Raw genomic sequence first — 19,025 nt, forward strand, 5'->3', positions numbered from 1 at the left:
GTGTATAGAGTCGTTAGGCGGGCTTAACATATTGATGGCAGAGTTGCAACGGTTTGGCTTGAATTCCCCGCTGCTTGAAAACAAATAAGATAATGTTGCTGTTGGCGAACAGTGTGACACGAGTTAAGCTTTTATTAAGTTGGCAAAAGTTTGAACTAGCCAACTAGCTCCGCTGGTGGGAAACGCATGGGACTCATAGCGCTGTCCTATTGCGTGCAGAGAGAATTTGAAAGACAACCGATTATCCCGCCCCTCGGACTGAGCACTGCGAAGGGTGAGTGCCCAGACCCTACATTTTAATGTGGGTCTGGCTCGTCAGGCTAATAAAATACAAGGCTGAATAAGGTGAATAAACAAGCTGATAATTTAGCGGTGTCACCAAAGATTGTTAAGGCGGAGCAAGATACTTCGTCGTAGTTCATGTCTATGGGCGCGAAATGGGGATCGAATCCTGTCTGCATAAAGAGGCGTGTCGATGACGTATTGATGAGCGTACGTTGCAACCGGCCAACAGCAGCGGCATAAATAACCGGCACACACCTGATATAAAGTCGATTTTCTCCAGACTGGAATGCTCAAAAATGCTAAAAATGTACCTGAAATGTTCAGAAGGGTTTGAGGATCATGAAAACGTGCCCGAAATTCACATTCCTAACTCTATAGAACCAAGACCTTAACATATGTGGTAAAATTCTGAGCTATGCCCATAGACTTCAATGGAGCGGTCGCTGCCTTTGCTCTGCATAAAGGGGGATTATGACCCCCCCCCCCCCCCCCCCCCCGTGCGATCTGGGTTCCCGGAAGTGGCTCCTGATGAAATATCTTGCTCCGCCTTACAATACAGTTAGCCTACTACAGTAACAGTATTTTATTTTACTTCTTATGTATTTTTATTTTTTTATTTTATAAATGCTTTGTTTAAATGCTGTTGGAACAAATAGTTGATTATAAAGGCAACTTTCTGTTGCAATTTTCTGTGTGTTCTAGACTGGTAACTTGTTAAAGGTGCCATGTGTAAGAATTGAGGTAAAAATATCCAAAAAATGAGCTACGTGCATCAAAAGAATGAGAAGAAATAAGGGCGATGGTGTCATTGAAAAAATGACAAGGTATAGTGCTGCAGAGATATCAACCTGAATTAGCATGCTGAATTACTAGCCACAGCCCGACAGGTGTCATAATACCAGTTTCGGCCATGGGAGGCGGTATGCGGGCAACATAACTGCCAGCCAAACTGCAATACACGTGTGTTGGTTGTTACTCTAGGGTAGACCAACACACTTTCTGGAGGTATACTGCCCCATCTTTTATGAAATGTGGAATATTGATTTTTTGGCGGACATTACACATGGCACCTTTAAGCCAACACTTGTTAAGTTCTAACGTTGCATAAATATTAACTGCAAACACACAGTGAAGAGTTAATTTGGTTTATACCAGACAATTTTAAGTAGGCCTAACTAGGCTATTTGATCATGTAGTCTATGTTTGAATCATCGGCATGATGATTCATTCATGTCTTCATAAAATATCAACATATCATGTTGCTTTTTTCTACCATTGGGCCAAGTAGTGACCAGTATTCTACCATTGGCCCAAAAAATAAATAAATAAAAGTAGAATTGCACATAGCAAGAAGCTGCTTTGAGGGCAGATCTGGCGTTGTGCTCATCTCACAGTTTTCACCATTTTTATCAAAAAAATATTTTGAAAACAATCAATGGTATTATCTTAATATTCTGGCAAGTTTAAAATATGATGGTCGAAAGTGGGCCAGAGGTGGCGATCCGATATCTGGAAATCTGATCCCACTATGGGTTTGTGTTCACAATTTGGTCCCCCTCACTTAATATCTGCGCCCATGCCCCTGCCCCTTACAATACGCAGACAGACTTCTCTACTTAAAATATTATGTCCAGCTAAATCTTCAGTAGCTATGTTTTCCCAAATAAATTACATGATTTAATATTTTCTGCTGAAATGTTGCATACCAGTGCCATTCACGTGAGAACACTCAGCCGATTAAATATTCCTTCCCCTGTAGGGTGGTATAATCAATAATATGGAATAATATCACTGTGGTGTAAGTACAGTAAAGATCAGGGTGTTGCCAAATAATCTAACTGTCAGCAAAAACCCTCTTTGTCAGCTCCAACTGCTTTAGGGTAGAGTAGGGTTCTCTTCTTTAACCCCCCCCCCCCCCCCTTTTTTTTTTAAAAAATCGGAAAACTGTAGGTGTGTCTCAAAAACCAAGTCACTGACATGAAAAGTAGACTACAGTTTTTCTCAGTGGCTTTGGTGCTTTTCTCACATCACTATTAACATTTGCACAGCAGCAGTGCATTTCTGAAAACAATTAGTGCAAACTGCAAAACCTGGATAACCTGCAAAAGCATGTCACTTGCTCAAAATGGATAGTCCATTCCTCAAAAGCAAGTCTTCATGTAAATGAAACTGTTAGTTAGTTCAACAATTTTATTATTCCATGACTCAACCAATGAAATGAAGACTATTAGTTTCATTGGGAATGACTATTCAGCATCCATAAGTATATTTTGACTGACATGACATAAGCAAATGATAATGTTTTAAAAAAGCAGAGAATTGTACGAAAGCAACTGATACATGTCCAAAAGCATTTGCAATTTGTTCAGAGGAAGGAGAAATTGCTACTATGATGTGCAAAAATGACTGAATGTTGTGGAGGTTGAACTATTAGTTCTAATTTTCATTCTGATCTGAGAAAAGCACCAAAGTGACTGAGAAAAACTGTAAACTGCCCTTCAACAAAGGACAATACAAGTCTGCATCATTGCTATAAGGAGAGAGAGGGATCTGTCAGTTTTGCAGTTAAATGTGTTCCCAATTTAATTCATGAAGCCATTTTAATAATCTCTTGTAAATAAAGTACCTGCATTACTTTCTGCCATTCTAGGATGATAGATAGATAGATAGATACTTTATTGATCCCCAGGGGAAATTCAAGCAAGATGTGATGGGAAGATAGTAAAGAGCTGTCCCATATTGGAGCAGCTTAAAGATACCCGACACCAAGCCAACAGGACATCAGCAGCAGCTCAAACCCATATCTAACCCACCCATTACATAGAGGCAAGGCCTTGGGCTGGTACTACACTATAGACCTATGGCTACTCAATGTAATGAAAATATAATGTAATTAAAGACCTTGAGGTCCAGAAGTTCACACATTGGTAAAATCATTCCTTTAGATGGCTTTTTCCACTATAATCAACTGCATGTGCACGGTCAGCTTGTTTGGTCAATTACGTTTTCTGTACAATGTCTGCATTGTACAGTGAAATGTGATCAATATATACAGACAGTAAATATATCAGTTGTTTATGTTATTGTACCATCTTTGACATAGTGTATGTAGCTTCTGATTCCAGTCTTCAATGGACAAGTTTTCTAAACAGAACTCCTTCTGTATTAAAGGTGAAATATCTACTTTCCGAGATGGACAATATTATGTTTATCTGTAGCTGAACAGTTGATTAATGTTTTGTCAGCGAATTGTTACCATACTTGTTTATGCCAAATTAATAAATGTAAATGTTATACTAATGAACTATAATGCACAAATTGAGCTAGTTACACCAAAACTAAACCACTAAGGTGTACAGTGGCTATTTCTTCACATACAATTTTTGCCACATAATTAACTCAGTTGTGTGTGAAATTAGAGTTAAACAGCTTTAATGGTGGCTATTTCTGGAAAGAGACGGTTGCGTACAGTGAGGTATATACAGCTTAAAGTGCTTGGAAAGAAGTTCAGTTGTAGGTGACCTCTGAAACATCCAGCGATCTAAATCAAATTTCACACATGTGAGTGGACTATAACTGGTGGTAGAAGGCATGTGAAGGATATCATTCAGTCCTCCTTGTTCTTTGATGGTTTTCTAGAAAACCCTGCTGCCTGGATACACCAAACAAGATGTTCACACAGGTGTGTATAAAAAATGATGTGTATTTCATGTCTGTAGCATTTCATTGTTTGAAACCAAAACACTTACAAAGTTGATGACTTTCTATACAAAAGATTATACTCAATAAAAATATTAAGCAAAAAAAGATGACGACATGTCCCATATTGTGCCCCAAGTCCTGTTACAGTTCAACTGGATGAAAACCATGCGCTTATTTGATAGTCTTGCTAATATTAGTGTAGCCAGCTCCAACGCAGGTCATTAACACCTTCTCCCCTCCTTTACTTTCTTCCTCATCTGGACTCTTGGTTTCAATTTTGAACATGATCTGGAAGAAATCTCTGACGTGCCTCAGGAACTCTATCCTGTGAGGGGGAGATGGAGACAGAGAGGGAGAGGGAGAGAAGACAATAGGTATATTACCAAAGACTAATGAAAAACATGTTGAGACCTGTCGTCTGCACCTGGAAAAACAACAGTAACATTCAACAGATGTATACATCAAATGCTTTTTATTAGGTAGAGACGAGTCAGTGGGATATACTGCTTTACTGGTCATACAAATATTTTATTTGTATTAAATATAATTCCTATTAACAAATCATATTTTGACTTATGTTTTGAGTAATTTCAAAGTACCCATTAATTGCAATAGGCAATTAATGGATACTTTAATTTGCATTCTGTGGTGTCTGACTACAAATTTCAGCAGGGCATGATGTTTCTTTTTACCTGCAAGAACACAAAGAATTCAGGGGAAAAAAAACAATTCATGAAAACACCAAAACTACCCTTCCAGGAGTTATTGAATGGAACACTTTGGAATGGAATGATTCACAGGCCACTGCCAATACAAAAACATTGCCTCAGACAGGGGGTTGAGCAGCTTCATGTGAATGAGTACATGGCAAACAGCCACTCTGATGGAATCCTAATACGGGGAAAGACAGCGTACCTTTGGCTTTGGGCTGCCCACTGACGTAAGGACTGACCCGCATCGAGCCAAAACCTGGGACACACTGTGCCCAAGAGTAACCTTAGCCTCACAACCACAGGTCACGCTGAGCAGGCATTGTTGACACACAACCATGCATGTCAACAAATCGTCAGCATCCAAATACACTGAAAAACATTGATGGTAACCATGGTAATGGGCTGTTGCCAAGGATCAATGTGTGAGGTTTCCCAGGAAGATGGAACCAGGTAATGTTTCCCAGGAGAGATGGAACAGTATTGCGATGGCACTGCCAATCTTCAGTTATCATAGTACTGTACTTGGCAGGAACACAGCACCGGTACCATGATAACTGAAAATGGACAGTTCACAGTCCTAGGTGGCTGTTCTTACAGAGAACATCATAACACACAATCAACATCAATGTGTTTCCCATAACTCATCTTTGTAAAGGAAGAAACATTTTAAACAATACTTTAGGGTTGTTTTATTAAAAGGCAGTCTGTAGATCATTTACTTCTTAAGAGAATTATACTGAGGTATCTTTGCCTGCAACTATACTTTAATCAACCACAATACACAGGTGCTTCTGTCATAGTCTATTCCCATACTGTACCCAAGAATCTAAAACTTAATTTCTCAAACTCTCTCACTACTCATCCTTGCTGAGTAATTACATTTTCTTCACCTCTATGGATTAATTCAAACTACAAACCCACCCAAACTGTCCAAGTTTGACCCAGGAACTGTGGATCACAGGTCAGACGCGAATGTTAGATTTTTCTTTGCCATGTAAGGGCCTGTTTACCAGCGCAGCCCTGCATTTCCTCTGTGATGAGGGACCTTTGGATGTTGAATGGGCACTGAGGGGGGGAGGTGGGGACTCACGTGTAAGGGGAGAGGGGGCCCAGAAGTATTTTGGACACGTCCTGCTGGCCCAGAGTCATGTAGAGGAGCGCCAGGCTCTGATTGTTCGAATCCACGCAGCCACCCTGGAAATCACACATGAAGAAAGAAAAATTGTTAAAACGAGACAGACAGAAAAACACTAAGAGAGTGGAAAAAAACTTGCACGACATGCTACCGTAGTCTTGAATCCACCAAACACCCAACAGTGCGCTTTTGCACACAAATGTATTTAGAAGGGGGAAAAAAACTTTTTCTGATATTAATGGAAATCCCATGGAAAGTATATGAAAAACCAATGACTTTAGCTACCTCAACTGCTACTACTGCTTATCTAGCATGAATGAGGGCCAGCACTAAGCATGTTCTGTATCTTATCAGGACAGAGTCAAAGGGTCATATCCTCATTGTGGTCATTCAAGAAAACACGACAGCTTAAGACCAGATAGAACAAAACCACTTTTTCATGTCCATTTCAAATTACTTACAGAGAAGACCAAAAGCGTTCCTTTTAAAGCGTTTCCAATTAAATAATGAGAATGCACTTTCCCCCCAATATGCCATTTCAGTATCTTGTGGAATGGCAAAAAATCTCACCCAAATTGCACGTCTGTTCTGGTGGCATGTTGTCCAATGGTGCCACTCTAAAGGGTAGTCTAGATAGGAGCCCGTCCATGTGACCCCATCTCTGGCTAGGGCTGACAGCTGGCCATCCATGAATATGATTCAATCATGTAATTACGTAATCATATCAAAGAACTGAAGATGCTTTCTTTACCCAATCGTCCAGCTATCATCTGATGGGATCTCTAACTAACTCTTAACTACGGACAGAGTGATCGTATCCAGGTTATGCGTTTTGACATACTTATGACAACATTTGATATTTAGTTAAACAACTTAACAAAAGGCTTAACTCTGACAACGGAACATCTCGCTATCCCAACAAAGTCAGCTTGCAAAGAAGCAATGCAAATGTAGCACAACTGAATTCAACTAAAAAAGTCAAACTGGTCAGAACACTTCAGATCGAATGTTTTAGGTATTACATTCTTGTGAGATTCGTTTCCAAGCAAAGTCGCAGCATTCAGCTCTCTAGGCCGGTGAATCATAAACTCCAGTACTTACCAGCTCGTCTGGCCCCTCTCCTCTGAAGTACCTGTGTGCTTCAACACATGCACCAGTCTCTCAACCCCCCATTAAAAGAACTAGAGATAACACACAGGTGTACTTCTCAACTGTCACAGCAAACATCGCCAAAAGTCCCCAAAATCCACAGCTCGAGGGGCCGTAACATGAGTAGCCCCCGTCAGCACTTGCATTTCAGCTGCCTTCTCTGTGGTTATATAAGCCTAACATTGGATCCTGTGACTCTGCATTTACTCTTCTGAGTGACGTCTGTAATGGAGGAGGGTGAAGAAGGTGAGTCGATGAGGGGGGGTAGAAGGAAAAAAAAAAAAGGTTTCACGTGAGACTCATCATATCTTGGCATCTCGCGGTGTCACTGATATGGTGAAATTCAATTAACCGGCTCACATTGAAAGCCATTGTGGCGCTCGCACAAGTCCTCGCCTCACGACGCAGCCATGGGATCGTGAAATTAGTTCAACAGAAAATCAAGGCAATTAAGCCGAACAGCGACGAGCTGTATCGAGCTGCCATCAAAGTTTAAGCCGAGTTAAGGTGCAATGAACCACTAGTCTTCCGTAATGGCACGTCATCTGTCCAAGTTACCACAGAAGTACAGTCAAAATCTTCATGAAATTATGCAAATTCACACCACAGAGTTTCCTCATAAATCAAAAAGTTATATAGGTTATCATCTCTCAGGAAAAACAAATAATAACATAACCCTCATAACCATGGCACAAGAGAGACGGCGATTAGGTTACCATCCCCCATATTAGGACAAATACTGCATACACAGACCAATATGGCACCTGAGGATACTGGCTGACAGAATGCAGGAAGATCAAAACAAGACTCTTTCAAGACTGACGCAACCTCAATTACTTCAGAGGCATGCTGAAACTATACCTTAACAAGTAAAATAAGACAATTTCACACAGAGTTGAACACAAATGCATGCAATTAAGCTATGCTGTTTAGTTTAGTCATCCTTGTCTTGTATGTCACGCTAACTGGGATATAAATATTCGTTTTGAGCACAACTTACATCTGCTCCAGCTGGTTATCCCACCACCTCTCCCCAATCTGTGTTCAGAAGCTCCTGTTTACTACACATCCTGACCAAAAGTAGGCCTACTTATTAACCAGTGAACAAACACACATAAGCGTGCCACACACACACACACACACTCATAACGGGCACAGGCTTGTCCCATCTGGTGTCCTCTTCAAACATTAACTTTTCTCCCAAAAGCACTCTTCAACCCACCCCCCCACCCCCAGCCTGCCCCCCCCCCCCCCCCTGCCCTCAGCCTGCTCCTCTCTAGCCAATGAGGTGAGCCCTTATGCCGAGAGTCCAGGCTGCGCTGCTCCACAATATTGTGCATTCAGAGAGGAATCATCAGATTCTCCTGACTAACACGACTCACATGCTCCTGACAGACATGGCTGACCAAAACAATCAGTAGCATAGCCTCACGTAAGAGAAGTTCACAAACAGAGAAGAGGAGCTCATAAACAGTTTCACAGGCAGTACACATCTATATTTATAGTTTTTGTGTTTGTTGTTCTGTTAGTGTACAAATGCGACATTTACTGTGAAAAAAATATTGCTAAACTTGTGTTTAGTGTGAATACATTAGATTACTTAAAGCCTATTAAAAGCTCTGTGTCAGCAAACAATGGAAGCAGTTAATCACAGAATTGCTGAGTGTTATGCTCCTTACTTAACACATACAGACACACACCAACACTGTCGCTCTGTCCCTCGGTCACACATCCATCCACACACAAACACACCCACCCACCCACCCACCTACCTACAGACACACACACACCTACCTACCTACCCACCGACCAACACAGACAGATATACAGACACACACACACACACACACACACACACACAGACACACACCACAATTTAAGTCATGAGTGCTTCTCAGCCCACTGTGCTTACAAAACATGTTTACTTGTCCACTGCTTGGGATAGTGATCCAGAGCTGACAAATAGACCAAAAAAAATAAATAAAAAAAATACTCATGCCCATAATATTTCCCAGCTGGCTTTATGTGTGACATGTATACAGAAACCTCAAAGTGCTTGACCTCTTGCCAGGGTCGTCAGTCGGCCCATCGACACAGTCCGAGTCTCACAGGGCAGTGACTCAATCACAGCAGGCAATAGTGCTGGCCCTGTTTGCGCACATTCCCCACCTAACGACGGGTACAGGACTCAACACACAATCCATCTGTTTGTCTGCCTGCCTGCCAATCTCTCCGTCTGTCTTTCTCCCTGTCTGTCTGCCTGCCCGTCTGCTTGCCCGTCTGCCTGTGTCTGTCTGTCTGCCTGTGTCTGTCTGTCTGCCTGTGTCTGTCTGTCTGCCTGTGTCTGTCTGTCTGCCTGTGTCTGTCTGTCTGCCTGTGTCTGTCTGTCTGCCTGTGTCTGTCTGTCTGCCTGTCTGCCTGCCTGCCTGCCTGCCTGCCTGCCTGTCTCGCCCTTTTTACGCTTATTTTTGGAACATGACACCATACACAGGAATGAACTTCATGAACAACTTCGCTATACTACTTGGCATCAGTGCTTATGTGATAGCCTAGATGCAAATGCTACTGAGACGGAGTACACTTTGGGAGTTTGTTAAGTTTGGCGACCTACTGAAAGATAAAGTCTTGCGCGTCTCTTTATGACACTTTGTGAGCAAAATTCTCCCAAGTTCAAATGAAACATGGTAATTGGAGTGCACACATCTGTTGAGTGGGATCCTGGGAGGCCTTATGCAAATCAGCAGGATCATGCAAATAGCACCGTCTGCTACTTGCTGAGGATGCAAAAGAATCCACTGCGCTACGCAAAAAAAATAGTCAAGACTAATTAAAACATCAGCCAAGGTACCTCACAGCTTCTAACATCTCACCTGTTATGCACACGGCCATTTAATCCTGGCCCTCAACAGTACAGTCAAATGGCTGTTTCTGCAGAACCTGTTAACTTCTGTTTAAGACATATTACATCTCAATGATAATACTTTCTGATTATACAATCTGCTCTTGTGAATCTGCTCGTGAATCTAAATGTTACCTGTTTTGCTTAGGTCTCCCCTGAATGTATTGTGCATATTGATTTATGGCTCATTATATAGCATTAACTCCATGACACCTACGTACCAGAGCCGTATAAAGGTACCTTTATTCGGCTCTGCTACGTACCATATGGTTCACTGGCATCAATTAGGCTGTGTTTTATGCACAGAACAGCATATGAACTCAATGCAAAGTTTATTTGCTCAATCTATTATAATCTACTACTACTACTTCCCTATCTAGCATTAACCAGACAAGACAGGACCAATGCACAGGTAATCACTGTCTAGAAAAGATGACCTTCTTGATATGAGACATGAAGCCATGCCCTCTAGAATACCCACTCGATAGACTTCCTCCAGGAGCAGCTTGGCACACGCCTTCCCCAGGTCCTCGGGCAGCATGGGCTCTTGACCTTGCGGCGGAGACACCATCTCTGCCGCCAGAAAGGTCCCATTCAGAGTCTCAGCAACCACAGTAAGTCCAAAGCCTGGAGATCTGAGGCACAAGTCAGACACAGGAACACAGACCCGTGAAGTGAATACAAGGGGTTGGAATATTTGTGACAGATTTTGATATTTTTTTTTTTAAAGAATTTTATTAATAATGACTTTTAGTGTGTTTAGCAACCCAAAAATAAATAAATACTAAAATAGTTGTCTATAAGTACAGTACATGATCAATTTGACATTTGAAAATCAAAGTTCTGTCTGTGTTTTCTGAATCTGACTCCCCCTGCTGGTTAGAGCTATGAAAGACATCAAGGTAATCAAGGTGTGAAGGGACGTACTTTCCCGAGTTAGCCCCTTTCATATGGTCTGTGTAAATGTAAATATCTGGAATAAACTTGTTCAAGATGCTTCTTGCAGAGTCCACAATCCTGTTGGCCATCTGTGGAGAGACTCTGACAGAGTATCTGTGAGGCGTTTGAGTCAAGGGGCAGACAGTAGTGGGAGAGTAGTGGAAGAGAGTAGTGGGAGAAACTTCTCAAATGGAATTCAACACAGCTAAACTCCATAATAATATTAATAATAATCGTTATTTGTATAGCACCTTTCATACACAGAATGCAGCTCAAAGTGCTTTACATTTGGAACATAATAATAAAGAAGAGTCAGTCATTATCAGTCATTCATCTTCGTTGCTGTGGCTGTTTATGATCCAATCAGTATTACAAATCTATGCTCTTGTCAGCTGGACCTAAGGAGAAGGGGCACTGTACGGAATTCACTTCGCTGAGGGGAACACACAGCCTGGCACCGTACACACACAATGTTGCCTGCTAGTTCATTTTAGATGCAAGATTTTGTCAAATAGTTGTTGGCTAAGATCAAGCCACTTCGAAAGGATACGCTGTTCCCCGAATTCTCTTAATCTTGCCTGGGTCAGATAACTGAACGGGTCGAATGGTGCGCTTGACCGGACAGGTAAAAAGAACCTCTCCACCACCACCTGGGGCCATACCCCTCTTAGTCACCTAAACATAAACAATAATAGAAACACAGCGTAAGACAAAATTAGCAAACAAATGTCAAATCAAATGGTCAATACATAAACTTCTAAATTTACAACACAAGCCAGTGCTGTAATTACAGAAAAAAGCTAGTCTGGTTACTCAATTTCAATTCATCATTACAATGTAAGCACAAAGAAATGGACTAAACTCAAATTAATTTTAAAACTACACTGTTACCTTTATTTCCAGACCCTCTCCATCAATCCCAAACTTCTTCATAAGTGGAACAGAAGTTAATTTGAGGAGATCAACCTAAAGGCATAGAGGGTAGAATATTTTACACGTGATTTACATAAACCATACCAGGCACATAACATTTTGAATGGCACTCAAACATAACTCTACAAGTGCTTTCAAATATGGCATGATGTCAAGAGAGTGACAGGAGAGTTTTACACCCATTTACGAGGCTCAATGTATCTCCACAAATAATTCAGTGGAAATGCATGGATTCCAGTTGCTGCTACTGGAAGAAACTGGAATCCATGCATTTCCACTGAATTATTTTTGGAATCTGATCCCTTATCATACCTGTTCATTCTTACTCATTGCTCGACTTATCGTGACTAAATTCAAGATGGCTGCAAACGTTAAACTTCGTGAAGATACTGTCTGTATAAATCGTCTTGTAAGTAAACTACCAGTGCTTTTTCAAAGTTCTCAATGTCTCGTTTTAAATGTCAGGGCCCTAGGAAGTCTACCAATGAAGTGTGGAGATACATTGAGCCTCGTAAATGGGTGTAAAACAGTGATTTATTTGCATGGCTAGCCCGATGCCGAAGCACCACTACTGAAAAAGTTGTTGGTAGCATCGGCTAACTAGCGCCAGATTTTGGAGTGCAGGGGACAAGTCGAGATGGGCTATGAGACATACGTTCACACTCGGTATCATGTTTCAATACACTTTAGGTCAATATCACACCGGAATTCTCCTTTAAGATTAACTGTGTTACACATCAACACGAATGCGTTTGTGATTCTGTCAGGAATGAACATTTGACTTCACACATTCAAAGATGTTTTAAAGAAAGCTTGTTTGTTAGGCCGCTTTAAAACTCTCTTAACCCAAGTCAGCCTGGATATCAATTTGCCATAGTCACATTAGGCTACCACAACCATATAAGTCCACATAACCAGGTAGGTCTTACATCAATCCTTCTGGCTACTATTACCCAAACTGACACACTGCTCTCTTTTAGCCTAGAGAGAGAAACTCACAGATGGGTCTTTCTGGTCATTGGTGACCCCCTTCAGCACAGCCCGGAGTGAGTTTTTCATGAAGGGGGCGAGCATGATCAGTGGTTCCAGGTAGTACCCCACTGACCGCTGTGTGTTGCACTCGTGCTCCACTGAGCCTCCATACAGCAGACCAGGCTGATAGAACAGGACAGTACCTGCAGAGAGGAGGACACCAAAGATAAGAGTATAATATCACTGGTACACAAGAAGTATTTTCTAGAGTTAGTGATGAAAAAAAAGGTGAAAGATGAAATGAAAAGGTAGGCAACACAAATAAAGCTAAATATATACATGAACGCAAGAAAACGTCCAGACAGACAAAAGGACAACTAGGTAAATATTGTTTACGATGGATAACGCAGGGAATCATCAATCCAATCAATCCAAATGAGCGCATGATCCAAACCAAAGGAAGCAGAGCAAACGTTGCAAAGACCAGAAAGGTGGTTGTATAGGGTTGAGTTAATTTACCAAATAGCGTTTCATGTTGATTAGTAGTGAAAGGAAGGCAGGATAGCCAACGCATTTCAGGACAAAACTTACCTGTTTGGTTTATTTCGATTCGGGAGCCATTGGTTATCTTGTCCAAAAGTCTTATGAAACTCGCTTCAAAATCTGTAAGGTAAATATTATTCATCACTTAGATTATATGCACTAACAATAACCAGTGGGTTTTTACTTGTCGATCAACGCTACTAGGAAAACTACCAAGACCTCTGCGAAGTCTTCCAGATCATTATGCGGTAGCGACATCAATGCTGCAGTTAAGTTGTGGCGCATTAAACTTTTAGAGATGCCCATCGTAAACAGTTAAAACAATACATGAATACGGCATTCACGTCACGATCAGTGTTATCCCCGCAAGCGCCAGCTTTACATGTAAGTTTACAGTATCCAGCACTACACTGGTCAGATAACGTGAACGTGTAACGTTAACATGCTTGATCAACAGATAGCTTCCCCGCGAACAGAACATTGCACCTGTTTGCAAAAGCAACTACAACGAATACTTCTACCTACGTGCTACATTTAACCAGTGAGGAACTACTCGAACAATATGATAGCTTCGGGTTTGAGAAGTCCAGGTAACATCTGGAAGTGTGCTGTCTTGCCTCTGATATTACAGCGACGTCACATACTTCTAGCACTGTGCTAACGAGCTAGCTGTGTTTCTTTTCACTTACCGCGCAACCCTGGATTGTCATCTTTGGATCTTATATTTCGTATTTTCACCCGCTTCCCACTTAGAGTTGATAAAACCAATCTTTGTCTAAAAAAATTACAGCCCTCGTAAGTTAGCCCCTGGCTTGCCATGTTGTTGTTTCTGCGTGAACATCCACGTGTTTCACGAAAGCTCTGTGGCTGAGGGTGAAGGGTTAAAGACTACGGCTACCCGCGAGGCTCAAAACACGCCGACGGAATATTGCAAAAACACAAAGCAATACCAGTAGACGGGCTCTGGCAATACTAATAGTAACCACATCGTGGCACCAAAAACTCGTTATTCAAATTCCATCAGGAAAAAACTAATTATGCAAAATAAAAGGGCAAGCATTGCCGTAAAACAATGTCTCAGATGTAAGAGGTGGTAGATTCAGTTTGTTTGACGTTTACACTTGTACGTGTACAAATCTATTTTATAATACTTAGCTTATAGCTCAACATATGAACAAATGTTACTATGTTAAATACAAAATCTGATTAAGAAGAAAACACATAGTAATCACCACTTAACTTATCATTAACTATCACCACTTAACTTATTAACAAAATAGGGTTCTAACGGGGTAATTCTCTCCATGGAGTAAATGGTAGCCTATATGCTAAAACTGAGCAGGTTGGTCAGGTTCATCCAATCAAGACATAAGTATAAGTATATATACTCTGTTGATCCCGTGAGGGAAATTTGGTCTCTGCATTTATCCCAATCCGTGAATTGGTGATACACACTCAGCACACACTAATCCCGGCACAGTGAGCTGCCTGCAACAACAGCGGCGCTCGGGGAGCAGTGAGGGGTTAGGTGCCTTGCTCAAGGGCACTTCAGTCGTGCCTACTGGTCGGGGTTCGAACCGGCAACCCTCCGGTTCCAAGTCCGTACACTCTCAAAAAGGATGTGTTGGAAACAACACATTTTTAACACATCAATGTGTTTAGGTAAGGACAACACATTTTGTGTTATTTTTTGTGTTAAACCCATGTAACACAGTTACTGTGTTGATATTTTAACACACCTGTGTGTTACAGTTGACACAATTTGGTTATGGTTAACACAGTTACTGTGTTTATATTTTAACACACCTGTGTGTTATAGTTGACACAATTTGTGTCAATTTGGTTATTGTTACTTTCATTTGGTTATGGTTATGCTTTTGTCCAAAGCCACATACAAATACAAGACAATATAATACTTAAATTTAACAGGGAACAAATTAAGATGTTGGTCAGACTATTAGAAGGATAATAGCAATAATAAACAACAATGTCAATTCAATCACAGCATAATGAAGTGCATGTTGTCGTTTTATTTATATTTTTAGTATATTTATGGATCTTAGCAGATAAGACAATTATGATTTTTTTTTTTATAAATAAAACAATAATGAAATATTTAAACCAAATAGTGTGTGCAATAAAGATGAATTCCTGACAGCCTAATGTGAAATTATGCATTATTTATTACAAATATTGTACACATAAACATTACACAAGTTCATAGCGAGGGTTTACAAAAATATCATTGTTAAAAAATATCAAATGTATTGGTCTAAAATCAATTAAATCTCTTAAACTAATTAGTTTAAAGTCCTCTGTTCTCTGGACAGCAATTGCATGGAAATGGTTATGGAAAAACTTTGTAACAAGTATCCTTAAGAAAAACATTTTGATTTTCACTTTCTGGTAAAATGTGCATAACTTCTCAAACCGTTTTCCTTAAGAGAAATGGCAAGTCGTGTTCTGGAACAATGATGTATTGGGCGGAGGCGGAGGGATCTCCAATGCACACCAAGTGGGGCTGCCGATGTTCTACTGATCTATCAGGATGATTGTTCAGCACACTGGAAATGCTGGTTCCAGTCTGTTATTTTAAAGAAAGAACATAAACAAGTCATTAGACATATGCATGGTTTCAAGCAATTTACAAATTGACAATACTCATTTTACATTATACCAGATATAACATTGCACCATAAAACATACAATATAGGCGTTCCGTACTGTAAGCACACAAAAGAAACATTTACTATAGGAGGGGCCTACCGGTTTTATATCCAAAAGGTAGCCCAAAGCTGACTTCACACTGCATTTGGTGTTCCCTTTGCCCCTGCCTGATGCAGTGGGGGGCAGCAGATGGACAAGCTTATGAAGAGCTCTGTAACATGAAACTATAAAAACAAACAAATTTAGTAAACTCTTACTTTCTTGTTAAAATCAATTGCATTCATTCACTGTAGCACAAAAGCTTAATAGAGATAATTCCTCCTACCATCATCCTCAGGAACTGGTGGCAAGGCAGCTGCAGGTTCACTTGTGGACATTCCCTCCCATTTTCGGATGAACAACAGCTTTTCCAGGAAACATCTTTCCAAATTCTGTATCAAAGTACATAAATGGACAAAATACAGTCATTTGAATAATTAGAATGATATCAGAGGGATTAAAGACAGTTCATCCAACTTTCATTATTTTCATCTTTATTTTACTATTTTTATTACAAATAGGTCATTTGAATAATTAGAATGATATCAGAGGGATTAAAGACAATTCATCCAACTTTCATTATTTTCATTGTCCCAAAACAATATGCACTCACCATATATGGCATGTCCACAAAGCATGGAAACTCTGCAAAAACCTCCAACGTTGGATGTCTAGCAGCAATCCACAACCTTGTAGCTGCAACAAAATATATTATTATAAATTTGATTTCACACCATATTGTGAACACATAACTTATTTCAACTTCCATACTGTTTCATTTTTAAATCATTCAGCATTTCCAAAATAAGAACACACAATCTGGGTGACTAACGTTAGTGAACTGGTCAGAAACGAATTGTTACTTTAGGTTATCAAAATGCCAGCATTGATTACCGTTTCATTAATGCGTCACATTATTGCTTAACCTGCACCACAAAGCAAACTACACACTTCATAAACTTTAAAAGATAATCATAACGTTGTGCATAGACGTAGAAGCTAGTTCAACACTGGGTCTAACTGCAATATCGTTTAATCAAACCGTGTTCACGTTAACGTTAGTGTCGCGTTCGGAATGCAAATGTGTTTTCCCTTGGCAGCGTTGTAGCTTCTAAATGCATTAAGTTCATTCATCATCGTTAACTTGCTAGACTAATCGTGAACATGTTCTAATGTTATGTCGTGGAGCAGAAGAGATATAACTGCATAGGCCAAAAACGACTACACTCACGTTACCTGACCTTGTGTCTTGATGTCTATTATGGCTTGTAAAGTTAACGTTAACCACCGATTGTTCAGAATAAAATGGTCACCGTTATCTATGCAAGTAAAAGTGAATTAAATCCATAACGGTGGTTATCATGATTTATAGTAGTTATAGTAAGTTAGATAGTGTTGTAACTTATCGTAATGTGTAACGTAGATAGAAGTTTGTAGTTTTGTCATCCTGAGCCCTAACGCTAGCATTTCATAGCAGCTACCTTGTTAGCATTACAAGGTCATACCAGTTCCCACAAACCTTGCTAACGTTAGCTGTCCAAAGCTAAAACTTTAGCAGCTACCCAAAATGCGGATTTACCCACATAGTAATACGAGATGACGTAACGTTAGAATATTTTAGTTTCTACATGTATGCCAGTGTTTTTCAGAGTGTGTTAATGTAAGGTCAGGATTGACTTAACATGGACTAGCATAACGATTGCTAATCAATAACCTAGCTGCTAGAGCTACTTGGCTAAAAATAGATGCTGGACTTTATTATCATTTAACCTTTACAATATTGCAAGTTGCAACCGTCTTTAAAATAAACATAACAAATACGTCTAAGACATGGGTCTACCTTACCTTTTATTCAGACATTTACATCCACTCTGTGTGCCACTTGCACCTTCTTCCAGTGCGCCAAGATAAATTGAAGTGCTGAGAAAAGAACCTCTCAGGGTAACGGCTCATCCAGGACACCAGGGATTGGCCAATAATTTAACACATTTTGTGTTGGGCAGTATATTCCAGTAATATAACACAGTAACAACACAAAATAACACAAATTGTGTTAAAATTGTAATAACACAAAAAATGTGTAATTATTTAACACATCATTTTTGAGAGTGTAGCGCTAACCAGTAGGCCACAAATGCCCAAATGTATTTGGTGTGTTCTTCTTCAGACAGTTCATATGACAGTTCATATTTCCACAGTAGCTTTATGGGTCCGTGTGGGAGGCCAGGGTTTCCTCTCATTGAATGAACATCCATTAGCAAACACAGTGCATTCTGTATAACAGGAAGTGTCCCAATAGTCTGTGCCCAGTGGAGGACTAAGCTTTTCTTTGTATTCTGTGAGAACACCTTGAAGACATTAAACAATTTTAAGAAGGCTAGCATGCCACTTTTTGCAAAAGACCCAATTTCAAGAGATAACTAAACCCTGAATTTATCTTCTGTCAGTGAATGATGTGTCTTGATGGCGAAATAAAAGCCCTATTGTAATTGTAATTATGAGTGTTGTTATTGTCTGGCCAATACTTGACAGGATTGGGGAGTTACATGTAGCCTAACAAAGTTACATAATCAGTTAGTCATGAGAAAAATGTGTAATTAAATTACTGTCACTTCAAAATATTGCTGATTACAAATATATTACATCCAAATAGTTTATTGGATATCAGACCAAAAATAAAAAGCTAGTGCTCATTTGAGGAATACAAGATTCATAATGTTGCTTGCATCTTTTCACCACCTAGAAAGGTTCAATTCATTTGGCAATATGTGCTAAAAATGTGTTATTTTTTAATTACTTCTTTTTAAATTTGTGCTGCATTACTTTGACGTAACGCTGCATTACGTTGATGTAATCAAAATAGTTACATTAGGCATTACATCTTAATCAGGGTAGCTAATAAACCCTAACACAGATAAATGCAAATAAAACAGACGGACAACTTGCAAATCTCGTATATAGCTGCAAAAAGGACACAGATAACAAATGTTGAAAATGACAAATTTGACTATTTCATGGAAAATATGTTTATTTTCAATTTGATATCAGC

At 40.0% G+C, this 19,025-nt stretch overlaps 1 protein-coding gene and 1 long non-coding RNA gene across 4 annotated transcripts; both read right to left on the reverse strand.

Moving 5' to 3' along the window:
- Positions 1–3,970: 3,970 nt before the first annotated feature.
- Positions 3,971–14,166, reverse strand: rcl1 (RNA terminal phosphate cyclase-like 1). Of its 2 annotated transcripts, none has more exons than XM_042059804.1 (9): positions 13,960–14,166; positions 13,319–13,390; positions 12,755–12,930; positions 11,714–11,788; positions 11,373–11,497; positions 10,811–10,936; positions 10,365–10,518; positions 5,791–5,894; positions 3,971–4,312 (listed from the first exon to the last, which is right to left on the reverse strand). In XM_042059804.1, exons 1-9 carry the CDS (start codon positions 14,087–14,089, stop codon positions 4,159–4,161), a joined length of 1,116 nt encoding a protein of 371 aa, XP_041915738.1. In that variant the 5' UTR covers positions 14,090–14,166; the 3' UTR covers positions 3,971–4,158. The 2 variants fall into 2 exon arrangements, with proteins under 2 accessions (XP_041915738.1, XP_041915739.1); XM_042059805.1 differs by lacking the exon at positions 13,960–14,166 and adding an exon at positions 13,796–13,868.
- Positions 14,167–15,471: 1,305 nt separating this feature from the next.
- On the reverse strand, positions 15,472–18,173 carry LOC121680223. Of its 2 annotated transcripts, XR_006021606.1 has the most exons (5): positions 17,822–18,173; positions 16,590–16,672; positions 16,263–16,368; positions 16,037–16,161; positions 15,472–15,854 (listed from the first exon to the last, which is right to left on the reverse strand). It is a non-coding gene; the product is annotated as an uncharacterized LOC121680223 (long non-coding RNA). The 2 variants fall into 2 exon arrangements; XR_006021607.1 differs by lacking the exon at positions 16,590–16,672 and having other exon boundaries at positions 17,822–18,160.
- Between the last annotated feature and the right edge of the window lie 852 nt (positions 18,174–19,025).

This window comes from Alosa sapidissima, chromosome 13 (assembly GCF_018492685.1).
Source record: "Alosa sapidissima isolate fAloSap1 chromosome 13, fAloSap1.pri, whole genome shotgun sequence".
Classification (NCBI taxonomy): domain Eukaryota; kingdom Metazoa; phylum Chordata; class Actinopteri; order Clupeiformes; family Clupeidae; genus Alosa; species Alosa sapidissima.

What these genes read in the sequence shown, in the direction of transcription:
- rcl1 (XM_042059804.1), bottom strand. Translation starts at nt 14,089, where the DNA reads ATGGCAAGCCAGGGGCTAACTTACGAGGGCTGTAATTTTTTTAGACAA. An exon ending in TGACAATCCAGGGTTGCGCG is followed by an intron (nt 13,391 to 13,959) that starts GTAAGTGAAAAG and finishes TTTACCTTACAG; the next exon opens with ATTTTGAAGCGAGTTTCATA. An exon ending in GAGAGGGTCTGGAAATAAAG is followed by an intron (nt 11,498 to 11,713) that starts GTAACAGTGTAG and finishes GTTTATGTTTAG; the next exon opens with GTGACTAAGAGGGGTATGGC.